This window comes from Pantherophis guttatus, chromosome 10 (genome assembly GCF_059756535.1).
Source record: "Pantherophis guttatus breed Tessera chromosome 10, ASM5975653v1, whole genome shotgun sequence".
Classification (NCBI taxonomy): domain Eukaryota; kingdom Metazoa; phylum Chordata; class Lepidosauria; order Squamata; family Colubridae; genus Pantherophis; species Pantherophis guttatus.
This window is the reverse complement of record NC_142072.1, coordinates 5,921,342-5,935,223: the sequence shown is the minus strand read 5'-3', so window position 1 is coordinate 5,935,223 and position 13,882 is coordinate 5,921,342. Positions and strand designations below refer to the sequence as shown.

The 13,882-nt window shown below is 43.8% G+C and overlaps 1 protein-coding gene across 1 annotated transcript; it reads left to right on the top strand.

The window, feature by feature from the left end:
- The first annotated feature begins 4,808 nt into the window (after positions 1-4,808).
- LOC132709168 (phospholipase A2 inhibitor and Ly6/PLAUR domain-containing protein-like) lies at positions 4,809-10,673 on the top strand. Its single transcript, XM_087876450.1, has 5 exons — positions 4,809-4,919; positions 6,293-6,418; positions 6,960-7,112; positions 9,393-9,539; positions 10,248-10,673. The coding sequence occupies exons 1-5, from the start codon at positions 4,862-4,864 to the stop codon at positions 10,412-10,414; spliced, it is 651 nt and encodes a 216-aa protein (XP_087732576.1). The 5' UTR covers positions 4,809-4,861; the 3' UTR covers positions 10,415-10,673.
- The last annotated feature ends 3,209 nt before the right edge of the window (positions 10,674-13,882 follow it).

Sequence of the window (13,882 nt, the reverse complement as noted above, 5' to 3'; positions counted from 1 at the left end):
TCAGAGAGATAGAGATAGAGATAGAGATAGAGATAGAGATAGAGATAGAGATATAGAGATAGAGATAGAGATAGAGATAGAGATAGAGATAGAGATAAAACAGGTCTGATTGGCCTAAAGCTCATTTTTAAAAACGTGGAAACAGCAACAACAATAAAAAAGTCTTCAAATTGAATAAACCAACTCTGACAAAAACGAGAGACCAAGATAAGAAGGATTTGCTTCTCAGTGGCTTAGTGGGTAGGAGAGATCAGGCAAACTAATCATAGATTAGTTTCCATCCATTGCTTCTTCTTTTTTTTTTATTGCAAAAGTTTTACAATTACATTTTCACCCTTTTTCCCCCACCACCACCCACCCCAAACTTCCCAACCTCCCTAACCGTCCCTAACCCTCCCCTCCCCCCAGACTTCCACACAATATACTCATATCAGGTAAAAAATAAACCCTTAATATAAAACTTGTATAAAACTTGAACACCTCCCTCCCCCTTATAATTTTTCTTTTTATCTTCATTACATTAAAATATTTCTAATACATTATCTTCAAATAAAAGCTATTTGATACTTCCTAGTTTGATATTTGTTCTGAACATATTCTATCCACTTTTTCCATTCCCATTCATAAGTCTCTTGTGAACAATCTTTTAAGTATGCTGAAATCTTCGCCATTTCTGCAAAACTGGCCATCTTCAAAGTCCATTCCTCAATAGTGGGCAAAGCTTCGTTTTTCCAGTATTTACCTATCAACAATCTTGCTGCTGTTCTCATATACAATATCAATTTTGTTTCACCCAATGTAAAACCCTTAACTATACCCAAGAAAAACAATTGTGGAGAGAATTGAATTTTTTTCTTCAAGACATTCTGCATGACCCACCAGATTTTTATCCAAAAAGCCTTAACATCCATTGCTTCTTGTCCTGCCTTCAGTTGCTTTGGAGAATAGCTTGACTCCCTGTTCTTTATGGCAGTCTCCTGCCATTCTTTCTGGTCATATTACAAGAGAGTTGTAATATAGTAACTGTGAGAGGGATCTTAGTGTCCTAGTGGACAATCTCTTAAATATGAGCCAGCAGTGTGTTGCAGCTGCCAAAACCTTTTCTTTTGGAATACCTCCTACCTACCATTTTCTTTTGTCACTGTTAAAAAGTGTTCAAGGATCAAGCCCAATAACTCCATCACACGAGTATTCATTTACTTAAAGGTCTTTATTCATAACATGTCTCTTCCTTACAGATGTTGGACTGGAACTGGCTCTGGACCGCATGGCTGGACCTTAAGTACCTGTGGGGCGGAGCTAAGGTAAGGAGGGGTCAATGGGTAAGGGTGGACCCTGGGAGTTAATCTCATCAGCTCCCTGCCCCCTGGCATGGGCATGAGGTCAGGTATTTATATGTGACAGTCACATCTTTCTCCCCAAAGGTAATGGGTCTAAGATATCTAGGAGTTCTTCATAAATGTTGGGAAGAGCTTCTATGTCTAATGCCATGGGAGTTTGGATTAGGTATGCCGGATGCCAAGCAGTATGGCGAATCTATGGCTAGTATGGCTAGGGTATGGCTAGTCTAGAGAAAAGAAGGACTAAGGGTGACATGATAGCAGTATTTCAATATTTGGGGGCTTCCAGAAAGAACAAGGGGTCAACTTATTTTCCAGAGTACCTGAAGGCAGGACAAGAAACAATGGGTGGAAATCAATCAAGGAGAGAAGCAACCTGGAATTAAGGAGAAACTTCCTGACACTGAGGACAATGAACCAATGGAACAACCTCCAAGATCCCTTCCAGGTGCAGTGGTGTAACATGGCCCATTCTTGGGCTACCAAGAACTGCCTGCATCAATGCTCTCTGCACTATCTGTGTGCTAATGCGAATATTGGGTTTTTTTCTCCCTAGAGATTCAGGACCAAGTAAGGAGAGTGACAACAATAAGGAGGGCTCTTTGTATATTGCTAGGCATGAGAAGACATGTCCATACAAGCCCAAGGCAGGGACGAGATAACAAGACCCAAGCAAGTCTGACTCTTTATTTATTTACACCTAATTGACAGAATCTTACCAAACTAAAGTTGTAAATTTCTTACCTACATCTTGACAGATTCTAGGGTGTGACTACCATGAACCTCCTCCTCATCCAGCTTGGGATTGCACGGTTTCTTAAACTGGACTTCTTTGTGGGAAAGCTTTGTGTTGCCAAAAGACTCTCCCACTGCTCCTACAGGTGCACATTCCATCACCTTTTTGTGTAGTGTTTGTTAAAATGTCTTCTTGTAATTTGTATGGGAAAGGGAGACTGGTTGAAGAGATTCTACCAAGGGATTGGTCAGATAAGACACAGCATAGTCTGCAAATAGATAGTGGACGAGACAAGAAAGTCAGAAGAGACAATCCCAAGCAGTGGTGGGATTCAAATAATTTAACAACCGGTTCTCTGCCCTAATGATTTCTTCCAACAACCAGTTCACCAAACTGCTCAAAAAGTTAACAACCGGTTCCCCCGAAGTGGTGCGAAATGGCTGAATCTCACCACTGATCCCAAGTCTCTTGGGGTATAAAAAGGATGGGAAGAATTGTTTTTTCAGACCTGCCAGATTCTGGTAATGTAGCTTTACCAGAGGTGGGTTTCAGCAGATTCTGACCAGTTCTGGAGAACTGGTAGCGGAAATTTTGAGTAGTTCAGAGAAGCGGTAGCGAGTAGTTCGGAGAGCCAGCAAATACCACCTCTGACTGGCCCCACCCCCATCTATGCTCTGCCTCCCGAGTCCCAGCTGATCGGGAGGAAATGGGGATTTTGCAGTATCCTTCCCCTGGAGAGGGGAGGGAATGGGGATTTTGCAGTATCCTTCCCCTGGAGTTGGGAGGGAATGGAGATTTTGCAGTATCCTTCCCCTGGAGTGGGGAGGGAATGGAGATTTTATAGTATCCTTTCCCTGCCACGCCCACCAAGCCATGCCACACCCACCAAGCCACACCTACAGAACCGGTAGTAAAAAAATTTGAAACCACCACTGAGCTTTACAATAAGGTAGAATTAGGTCATCTAATTGTGTTCCTATCTGATCTACCAAGAAAGCCTGACACAATTTCCGCCCAATCATTCACAATTCAGAAGTCTTGTTTCCTCCCATATCTGCTAATTTGCCATATGAGTGCCGGTCTTTGCACATTCAGTCTTCATCTACTTGTTGTTGTTGTTGTTATTGTTGTTGTTCAGTCACTAAGTCGTGTCTGACTCTTCATGACCCCATGGAGCACAGCCACGCCAGGCCTGCCCACCCTCCACAGTCTCCAAGCGTCTGCCCAAACTCATTCTCACTACATTGATAACAATATCTAACCATCTCATCCTCTGCCACCTCCTTCTTTTGCCTTCAGTCTTTCCCAACATCAGGGTCTTTTCTAATGTGTCCTCTCTTCTCATTTGGTGGCTTCAGCTTCAGCTTCAGTATCTGTCCTTCCAAGGATAGAGTTATTTTATTTATTTTTTTATTTATTAGATTTCTATACCGCCCTACTCCCGAAGGACTCAGGGCGGTGCACAGCCAAACAATAAAAACACATACAATACAAAATTTAAAAAATAGAATAAAATCAAATTAAATAATTTTGGCCACGACAAATTTAAAACCCCACACTTTTAAAACCAATTTAAAATTGAATATATAAATACTAAAAGATATTTAAAATTTTAAAAATCTTTTATAAAAGAGGGGGAAAATTAGGCCAGGCCAGCCTGGTGAAATAGTAAGGTCTTTAAGGCGCGGCGGAAGGTGCGCAGATCCGGGATCCTAAGTATCTCTGGGGGGAGCTCGTTCCAGATAGTAGGTGCCCCCACAGAGAAGGCTCTCCCCCTGGGGGCCGCCAGTCGGCATTGTTTGGCTGACGGCACCCGGAGGAGCCCCTCTCTATGGGAGCGTACCGGCCGGTGGGAGGCTATTGGTGGTAGTAGGTTGATTTCCTTTAGGAATACATCTATTACTGACCCACACAAATCCTCATTAAACCATTGCAAAAACACCATGCAAATTTAATCTCCATCCCTGATAAAGTCCAACATCCCACAGAAATCTCCTTCTTTCTCTTCCAATAAAAGGAGCTGTGTTGGCCAAGCCCTCCATTGAATAGTCGAGTAGTGCTTGTGGTACTTTGCTGTTTCTCAATGAATAAAAACAAAATGCTATCCTTCATCATCACCACTGACCCATGTTAGACATGTTGGCACATTACTGTAGCAAGCTTCCTCTTGCTCTCCTTTCCGAAATATAAAAATAAAAATAAAAGAGAAGGCAGATATTTCCTCTTCAGTGCAGTGGTGAGAAATCCAATTTTTTTTACTACCGGCTTGGTGGGTGTGATGTGGCTTGGTGGGCATGGCAGGGGAAGGATACCGCAAAATCTCCATTCCCATCCCAGTCTGGGACCAGCCAGAGGTGGTACTTGCCAGTTCTCCGAACTACTCAAAATTTCCGCTACCGGTTCTCCAAACTGTTCAAATTTTCTGCGTCTGGTTCGCCAGAACCTGTCAGAACCTGCTGGATTTCACCCCTCCTTCAATCCCCTACTTATGATTAGAATCAATTCTTGCTTAACTTAAAGAACCCACCGAGTTACTTCATGATCCCAACAAACCTCAATCAACTTGATTGTTCTCCATTGACGTTGCCGCTTTCGCCATTTCACTGGGCAAGTTCTTATTACTCTACTTTGTGTGGGATTTGGTGATCACTCATGTCTTCCATTCCACCCACCGGAGGGAATTGCTCCAAAACATCCTACAGGGGAGCCACGCTCCAATAACTATAAAATTCAGTGCATTCACTTGTTGGCTTCAGGACAACACTGGAGTCACTCTTCAGATACCATGGCTGCTGCTCTTGTTGTCTTCTTCTGCCTCATCTCCTCGGTCTTATTGACAGGTGGTGAGTATTGCTATTCAACATTGAGATTCTAGAGAGTTGGTAAAGGGAGGTTTCTTACATGGATAAAGACACATGGATAGACAGACATCTTCATCTCTCTGTGTCAACTCACCAAGCATTCCTGACCTGCTTTCGAGTTGCCATAGGCAGGGGGATAGGGAATCGAGCCTCACAGCTACAGCGAGGAACAAAGCCCATTCCAGCCAGCAAATGTCAAGGCCATCTCCATGGAGACCCACAGTGGCCGGAGGGAGGGACTTCTACAACCCACAAAATTGCTTTGTTGGGGAATGTGACTGATGACACACCTTGGAGGGAGGGGAAAACAGGGTCAGAGCTAAGGCACGAATTAACTGAGGTCAGAGTTGGACACAGCACCAGCTCCTAATTCAATGTTTTCAACCAAAACACTAAAACGAATGTCATAGATTATAAACCTACCTAACCCTTCCTCATAGTCTCAGGATACTCTGTATTGGTTCTTAATATGCTGGCACCCATTCAGCGTGTTTAGAAGGCCGATCTCAATCAATAATAAAAAGAAGGGTTTGGGAGAGAATCTCATCTGAAGAACTGAATGAAAGATCATCTTTCCTATTTAAAAGCTGAGCTAATTTCTGATACCCTTATTTTTCAATCTCTAACCTTCTAAGATTCAAATGTTTGGTAGAAATGTTTTAGGAGACACACCTAGAAAAAAATGTTATGAACAGAACAGAACAGAACAGTACAGAACAGAACAGAACAGAACAGATCAGAACAGAACAGAATAGAATAGAATAGAATAGAATTCTTTATTGGCCAAGTGTGATTGGACACACAAGGAATTTGTCTTGGTGCATACGCTCTTATTGTACATAAAAGAAATGATACGTTCATCACGAATCATAAGGTACAACACTTAATGATAGTCATAGGTTACAAATAAGCAATCAGGAAACAATATCAATATAAATCGTAAGGATACCAGCAACAAAGTTACAGTCATATAGTCATAAGTGGAAGGAGATGGGTGGTGGGAACTATGAGAAGATTAATAGTAGTGCAGACTTAGTGAATAGTTTGGCAGTGTTGAGGGAATTATTTGTTTAGCAGAGTGATGGTGTTCGGGGAAAAACTGTTCTTGTCTCGTCTACCGTGTTTCCTGAAAATAAGACCCTGTCTTTTTTTTTTTTTTTTTCTGAACCCTGAAATAAGCACTTAGTCTTATTGCCATGCACTCAAAAACCCAATTGGGCTTATTATCAGGGGATGTCTTATTTTGGGAGAAACAGGGTAGTTAATTTGGAAGTCTAAAAAGGGGTTTTAAATAACTGTTGCATAACTTGGTTGGCTCACTACATGTATAACCATTTTGCTTCTCTCCTCTGCAGTCACATCGCTAAAATGCCAGACCTGTTTGGCCACTAGAGGAGAATGTAGAAACGAGGACATGGCATTGACAGAGTGTGATCCAGACCAAACACATTGCCTTTCCTTGAGTTCCTTTATTTGTCTGAGTGAGTGAAATGTCTTTTCAGTTTAGCTGACAAGTCCATATTACCATCACTCAGTATCTCAAGCATCAAGGAATAGATCAGTTTCCTTGAAGGTGGATTTCACCATTGACTTCAATGTATTCTGCCAATTTCAGTGGGTTATATTTACTAGAAATGTTCTGTTGGCAAAAAATATTGTTTTCTGTTGCTCTGTCGTACATGGAAAACACAGGGAGAAAAGTGGTAAGAGAACGAAAGGGATGCAGTGTTCATTTAACTGTGCAGAATAGTTTCTAGAAGTTCACCTGTCAAAATTAATTCTTCCTCCTTCCCTGAAATAAATGGAGGAAACCATCTCCAATGGGGTAATTTTGTGCCTTGAAATGCCTGCTTCTGTGCTCTTTCTCCTATTAAGGAAAACCATATCATCTTCTCGACCAGTCAACATCTATTAATACAAGGGAATTCGAATAAAATATTTAATCGAGCAGGGTGCTTTTTAAACATTGCTTTATTTTGTTTTGTTTTTTCTAAATCCCAGCATTTCCTCTCTGTTACACAGCCACTCCTTCACTCAGATACACGGCTAAGTCTTGTGCAAGGGCTGAGGAATGTACTGATGGCTTTTACAGTATCACCTCCGCACAGGGAAAATATGCTCAAGTAAAATTTTTCTGTTGCCAGTCAGACGGTTGCAATAACCTGCCTCTTCTGTGTAAGTAACTCAACTCAATGTTTCTTTGCATAGCCTTAAATTTGGCAGTACTGTGGGCAGGGAGTGAGAAAGCCGGGAGAGCAAATTTGACCCAGTTTAAGGAGAAAGCAAGGAGATGCGGTGGCTCAGTGGCTAAGACGCTGAGCTTGTTGATCGAAAGGTTGGCAGTTCAGCGGTTCAAATCCCTAGTGCTGCGTAACGGGGGGAGCTCCCGTTACTTGTCCCAGCTTCTGCCAACCTAGCAGTTTGAAAGCACGTAAAAAAAAATGCAACTAGAAAAATAGGGACCCACCTTTGGTGGGAAGGGAACAGTGCTCCGTGCGCCTTTGGTGTTTAGTCATGCCAGCCATATGACCACGGAGACGTCTTTGGACAGCACTGGCTCTTCGGCTTTCAAACAGAGATGAGCCCCCTAGAGTCAGGAACGACTAGCACATATGTGCAAGGGGAATCTTTACCTTTACCTTTTAAGGAGAAAGCAACAGCACCAACATACATGCCTCCAAAGAGATGTAAAGTCTCAATGGAGCAGCTAGCTTCAGGGAGTGAGAGGGTGAGGAATAACAGAATAACAGAGTTGGGAGGGACCTTGGAGGTCTTCTAGGCCAATCCCCTGCTCAAGCAGGAAACTCAATACCCGTGATGGCGAACCTATGGCACGCGTGCCACATGTGGCAAGCATAGCCATATCAGTGGACATGCAGCTCAGCCTTGGTGCGCATACGTGCACCACCCAGCTGATTTTTGGGCCTTCAGGACCCACCAGAAGTAAGGAAACACGCTGTTTCCTGCCTCCGGAAGACCTGGGGGGGTGGGGAAGACCCGTTTTTCTTTCTCACTTGGCTCCAGATCCTCTCTATGAATCTGGGGAGGGCGAAAACAGCCTTCCCCACTCCTTCAGAGGCCTTCCCGAGGCCTGAAACAGCCCATTTCCCAACTCCCTGTGGGACAGGAAGTGACTTGTTTGCTGTTCCCCAGCCTCCAGAGACTCCTAGTGAGGCCCTGGAGGCTGGGAACAGTGGCGGGGAGGAGGGGGGTTGCACGCACATGCGCAGGGCTGGGCACATAGAATTATGGGTATGGGCATGCATGAGTAATCCTCCCCCGGCACCCTCCTGGCACACAATGGCAAAAAGGTTAGCCATCACTGCCCTATACCATTTCAGACAAATGGTTATCCAAACTCTTCTTTAAAAATGATGACTTAATGAAAGTTCATTAGTTGAGTGAGCCATTGTTGGGTCAACCACAGGTAGTCCTCAATTTGCAGCCACAATTGAGCCCCAAATTTACATTGTTAAGTGAGAAATTTGTTACATGATCTTTGCCCCATTTTACGACTTATGTTACCACATTTGCTAAGTGAATCACTGCAGTTGTTGAATTAGTAACACGGCTGTTAAGTGAATCTGGCCTTCCCCATTGACTTTGCTTGTCAAAAGGTTGCAAAAGGGGACCACACGACCCCAGGACACAGCAACTGTCATAAAAGTGAGTCAGTTGCCAAGCATCCGAATGAAAATCATGCAACCATGAGGATACCGCCGTGGTCATAAGGGGTGAAAAATGGTCAGAGGTCACTTTTTTCAGGGCCGTTGTAACTTCAAACGGTCACTAAATGAACCGTGGTAAGTCGAGGACTACCTGTATAAGATAAAAACAGCAGCTATGTGTCAGTGGAGAACATGGCAGTGAAGCAACCCAGGTTAAAATGGCTGCCTAGAGTTGCAGTCAACCACTGGAGGAGAAAGAAGAGCTTCAAACAATGGTGAGTTGTTACTGGTTCTCCCCGGTTTGGGTGAACTGTTAGCAGCCGCGGCAGGAGGCTCCGCCCACCCACCCAGATGCTTCTGCACATGTGCAGAAGCATCATGCGTGTGTGTGAGCTCACACGCACCCACAACCGGTAGTGACGATTTTTGAAACCCACCCCTGGCTTCAATTGCTGAAGTTGCCAATCAGAGCTAGGATTGTCCTAAGGGGAAGTGAGCCCTACAGACTATTCTCTCAAAAGGGCTCATAAGGGGTCAAGAGGAGGGGGGGAAACATCTATTCTGAAGGGGAGCTTCAGAACATGCGTCAGGGTGGATTTGTGATTGAGCAGATGGAATGAGGTGCCATCCTCATTCCTAGTTCAGCTCTACCTTCAGACTCTTGGATTCAAGATTACAAATCCTGTCCTGGTTGGGAATCCTAGAAGCCAGAATGCAAAAGGACTTGGGATTTAATATGGGACGGTGGCCATGAAAAAGTTTGCTAACCTTGGGTTGATTCCTACAGTGCCATTCCGTGATGAACTCAAACCCAATGGATTGGTATGTTTTGGATCGTACACAACACACAGAGATTCCCACCAGCCAACTCAGCCAATCCTCTGCCTTGGCCAAGAGACGCGTTGTGTCAACATGAATTTGACCATCAATACATGTGAGTGCAATCTTTTTGTTTTGTTTTTTCCCCCCTAAATCAGAGAAACGATAGAAAGAGAAGAAGAAAATCCAGGTAACCAAAAATAAATAATTAAAACCCGAAAAGTTTTTTTTTTAATTTGATTTATATGCCACCCTTCTCCGGAGACTCAGGGCGGCTTACAATGCGTTAAGCAATAGCCTTCATACTTTTGTATATTTATACAAAGTCAGCTTATTGCCCCCACAATCTGGGTCCTCATTTTACCTACTTTAGAAAGGATGGAAGGCTGAGTCAACCTTGAGCCTGGTGAGATTTGAACTTGCAGTAATTGCAGGCAGCTGATGTTAATAACAGTGCTTTTAGTCTGCTGAGGTAAAGTTGGGGGAGGAGATTAAAAATTTGGGAGAGGGAGAAGCAGACTGACTGCAGGATGGCTCAAAAACATCGAAAGAGCATCCATTGCCGAGCTGCTGAAGTTAAAGGTCTAATTACAGTGATGGGAATCAAAGAATTTAACACCCAGTTCTCTGCCCTAATGACCGGCTGGGTGGGCGTGGCCATGGTGGGCGTGGCAAGGGGGTGTGACAGGCAGCATGTACAAAGGATTTTCCCAAAGAGTGGCTACGCTCAGGAGTTTGTCAAGAGGAAAACTATCTTTGTTTTATAATATCCTCGCAATAACGTCTCCTGAGATTCTTATTCTTCCTTTTTTTTCCTCCACAGTTGGAGCTTTCAAAGAGGAGGGTTTCTTCCAAGGATGCGCAACCCCGAACGTATGTACCTATCCTGAAGGAGAGATGCGAATGGCCAATGACCTTGTAGTATTCAGCACCACGAAGGAGTGTAACACTGTGCCATTATCACTTGACAACAGTTTTCTTTCCATGTAGTCAGATTATAGCCTTCTTCCTTTCTCTTTCAGGATGTATAAAAGTGAGAAGGAGGTTGGAGCTTCGGTAGTAAGAGTAACAGAGGTTTGGGGTTAAGCATTCTTGAGAGCTTGGTAGTAATTTAAAATATGGAGGAGCAGTCCTGAGAAGGTTGAAATGCTGTGTTTGGGGCTACTAGCAGCTGAGGGGAAGGTGGTTTTTCTCTAAACATTCCATTTTCACTAAATCATAATGACAATAAATTGTGGTGTTGAAAGCATTTGTGTCTGTGTATTTTCTTAAGGAGTGTTTGCACACCCGGGAGAAGACAGCTTTGATAAAGTGGTCATTCCCTCCTCTATGTCACCCATTCTTGACTCAATTCAGATTAACAGAGTTGGAAGGGACCTTATAGGTCAGTGATGGCTAACTTTTTTGCCATCACGTGCCAAAAATGGGGGGAGCATGGGAGGGGTCACGCACGTGCTGCCCACACCCATAATTCTATCCACCCCACAAAATGGAGGGAGCAGGGGGGGTCGTGCATGTGCGTACTCACACCCATAATTCTATACGCACGCACCCCCCTGTATCCCCCCCGCTTTTGGCACTCGATGGCACAGTGGGACTGGTAGGCCTGTTTTTTTGCCCTCCCCAGTCTCCAGAGACTTTCTAGGAGCCTGGGGAGGATGAAAACAACCTTCCCAACCCCCCACCCCACAGAGGCCCTCCGGAGGTCAGAAATGGCCTTTTGCCACCTTCTGGTGGGCCCAGAAGATGTGAAAATCAGATGGCCACTGCACGCATGTGTGCCAGAGCTTGCGTGCCCACCGATATGGCTCCGCGTCCCATCTGTGGCACGCGTGCCATAGGCTCGCCATGATGGTTATAGGTCATCTAGTCCAACCCCCCACTCAAGCAGAAGACCCTACACCATTCCTGACAAATGGCAGTCCAATCTTTTCTTGAAAGCCTCAAGTGATGAGGCTCCCACAACTTTCAAAGGCAACTTCTGTTCCACTGGTTGATTGTTCTCACTGCCAGAAAGTTCCTCCTCATTTCTAGGTTGAATCTCTCCTTGGTCAGTTTCCATCCATTATTCCTTGACTGGCCTTCAGGTGCTTTGGAAAATAGCTTGACCCCCTCCTCTCTGTGGCAGCTATGCCCTTCGCCACTTTTCTTTTGGGATACTTCCTAGCGTTCTCTCTTGTCACATTGTAAGAGAGCTGTCATGTAGTAAGTGGGAGAGGGATCTTAGTGTCCTAGTGGGACGACCACTTAAATATGAGCCAGCAGAGTGCTGCAGCTGCCAAAAAAAGCCAATGCAGTCCAAGGCTGCAATAACAGAGGGATAGAATCAAGATCACATGAAGTGGTAGTACTGCTTTATAATGCCTTGTTAAGATCACACATAGAATAGTCAGTGCATCCAGTTTCGGTTGCTGCGATACAAAAAAGACACCGAGACTCTAGAAAGAGTGCAGAGAAGAGCAGCAAAGACGATTAGGGGACTAGAGGCTAAAACATATTGTTGCAAGAATTGGGTATGTCTAGTCTAGTGAAAAGAAAGACATAGGGGAGACATGAGAGCAGTGTTCCAATATCTCAGGGGCTGCCCCAAAGAAGAGGGAGTCAAGCTATTCTCCAAAGCACCTGAGGGCAGGACAAGAAGCAACGGGTGGAAACTAATCAAGGAGAGAAGCAACCTAGAACTCAGGAGAAACTTCCCGATAGGGAGAACAATTAACCTGTGGTATGACCTGCCTCCAAAAGTTATGGTTGATCCAACACTAGAGGTTTTTAAGAAGAAATTGGACAGTTGTTTGGAACGGTATAAGGTTGGACTAGAAGACATCCAATAATCCGTCCAACTCTGTTATTCTGTTATTCTGAGTTTAGGAAGATATCTGGGAGCACATCATAAATGTTGGGCAGGTTTCTGAGTCTAGTGGCCTGCAAGTTCAGGTCGAGTATCCCAGATGTCACGGAGTTTCATCCTTTTTGGCATTTCTTCTTTCAGCATCATCTAGGTTTGCCTCCATGGGCTTTTTTCTAGTTGGGAATTCTCTAAAACAGCAACATGATCTGTTCCGATTAATTATCAAACCCATGAATCATAACTTTAGTTTTTCTGCTTAATGAAAAAACAGACATTTTAGCAATTATAATATATGAATATAGATATAGACATTGATATTGTCTTTCCTCTGATGAAAGAAGACAATTTGGCCTTTTCAGCAAGTTCCATAAGCTTCAGCAACCATTCCTCCATTGTAGGCAGTGATGAATCCTTCCATATTTGTGCATACAATAATCTTCCCTGCAGTTCAAAATACTAAAAATATTCAAAATATTCAAAAACAAAATTCCATGGCTTCAGCAATTGCTGGTGCCCATGTGTCCCTCAATTGCTGGTTTGAGTCTCTTTGTCTGCGTCTCTCTCTCTCTCTCTTTTCTCTTTGTTCAGTCAAAAGGGATTTTAATTTATCTAATTAATGCATATCTTAAATAAGAATAGAAAGGAATATTGGTGTTAAGGATGTCACGCAAGTAAAGGCATCCCAATGATAGAGATACTGTTTCGTTTAATGAGTTTTTTACATAGTGGTTTGAAAAGGCTTGGTTAAGATTGGAATAGATTAATTGGTTTAAATAATTAAGCTTCCAACGATTGAGTTAAGGCTGCAATCATCATACTGAAGAACAAAAATATATATTGACATGTAGGTTTTTTTTTCCTGATGATGTATGATTCCCATCTAAGGGGCACTCTTGTGTGCATGTGTGACAGTGTAATGGAATGCCTCTTGTAAGACAATGCCTGCCATCTTTCATTGTTTCTTCCATTTAAAAAAAAATCAACTCAAAATAAATGTGTCTGGCAATTATTATTTTTTTCCAAAAACAAATTAGCAAACTGTGTTCAGAAGTAAATATTGCTAAATCAAAGGGATCTATTTTCACATAAATGGATATATGATGCAGACAAGAATGAAGCATAGGGCTGGAAGCAGGGGTGAAATCCAGCAGATTCTGACAGGTTCTGGAGAACTGGTAGTGGAAATTTTGAGTAGTTCGGCAAACCGGCAAATACCACCTCTGGCTGGTCCCAGAGTGGGGTGGGAAGGGAGGTTTTGTAGTATCCTTCCCTGGAGTGGGGTGGAAATGGAGATTTTGCAGTATCCTTCCCCTGCCCACCCACCAAGCCACGCATACCATGCCACACCACGCCCACCAAGCCACGCACACAGAACCGGTAGTAAAAAAAATTGAATTTCACCACTGTTTGGAAGGGACTTTGGAGGGCCTTTGCCCATTCGCCACCACCCATTCACTGCGGCCCATTTGTTGTGGCCTGTTCGCTGGGGCCATGGTCCGTTCAGCACAGCCCATTCGACACGGCATGTTCACCGCCGTCTGTTTGTTGCCACCATTCGGTGTGGCCCATTCACTGCCGCCGATCCCCGCTGCCTGGAAACAGCCAAAAAT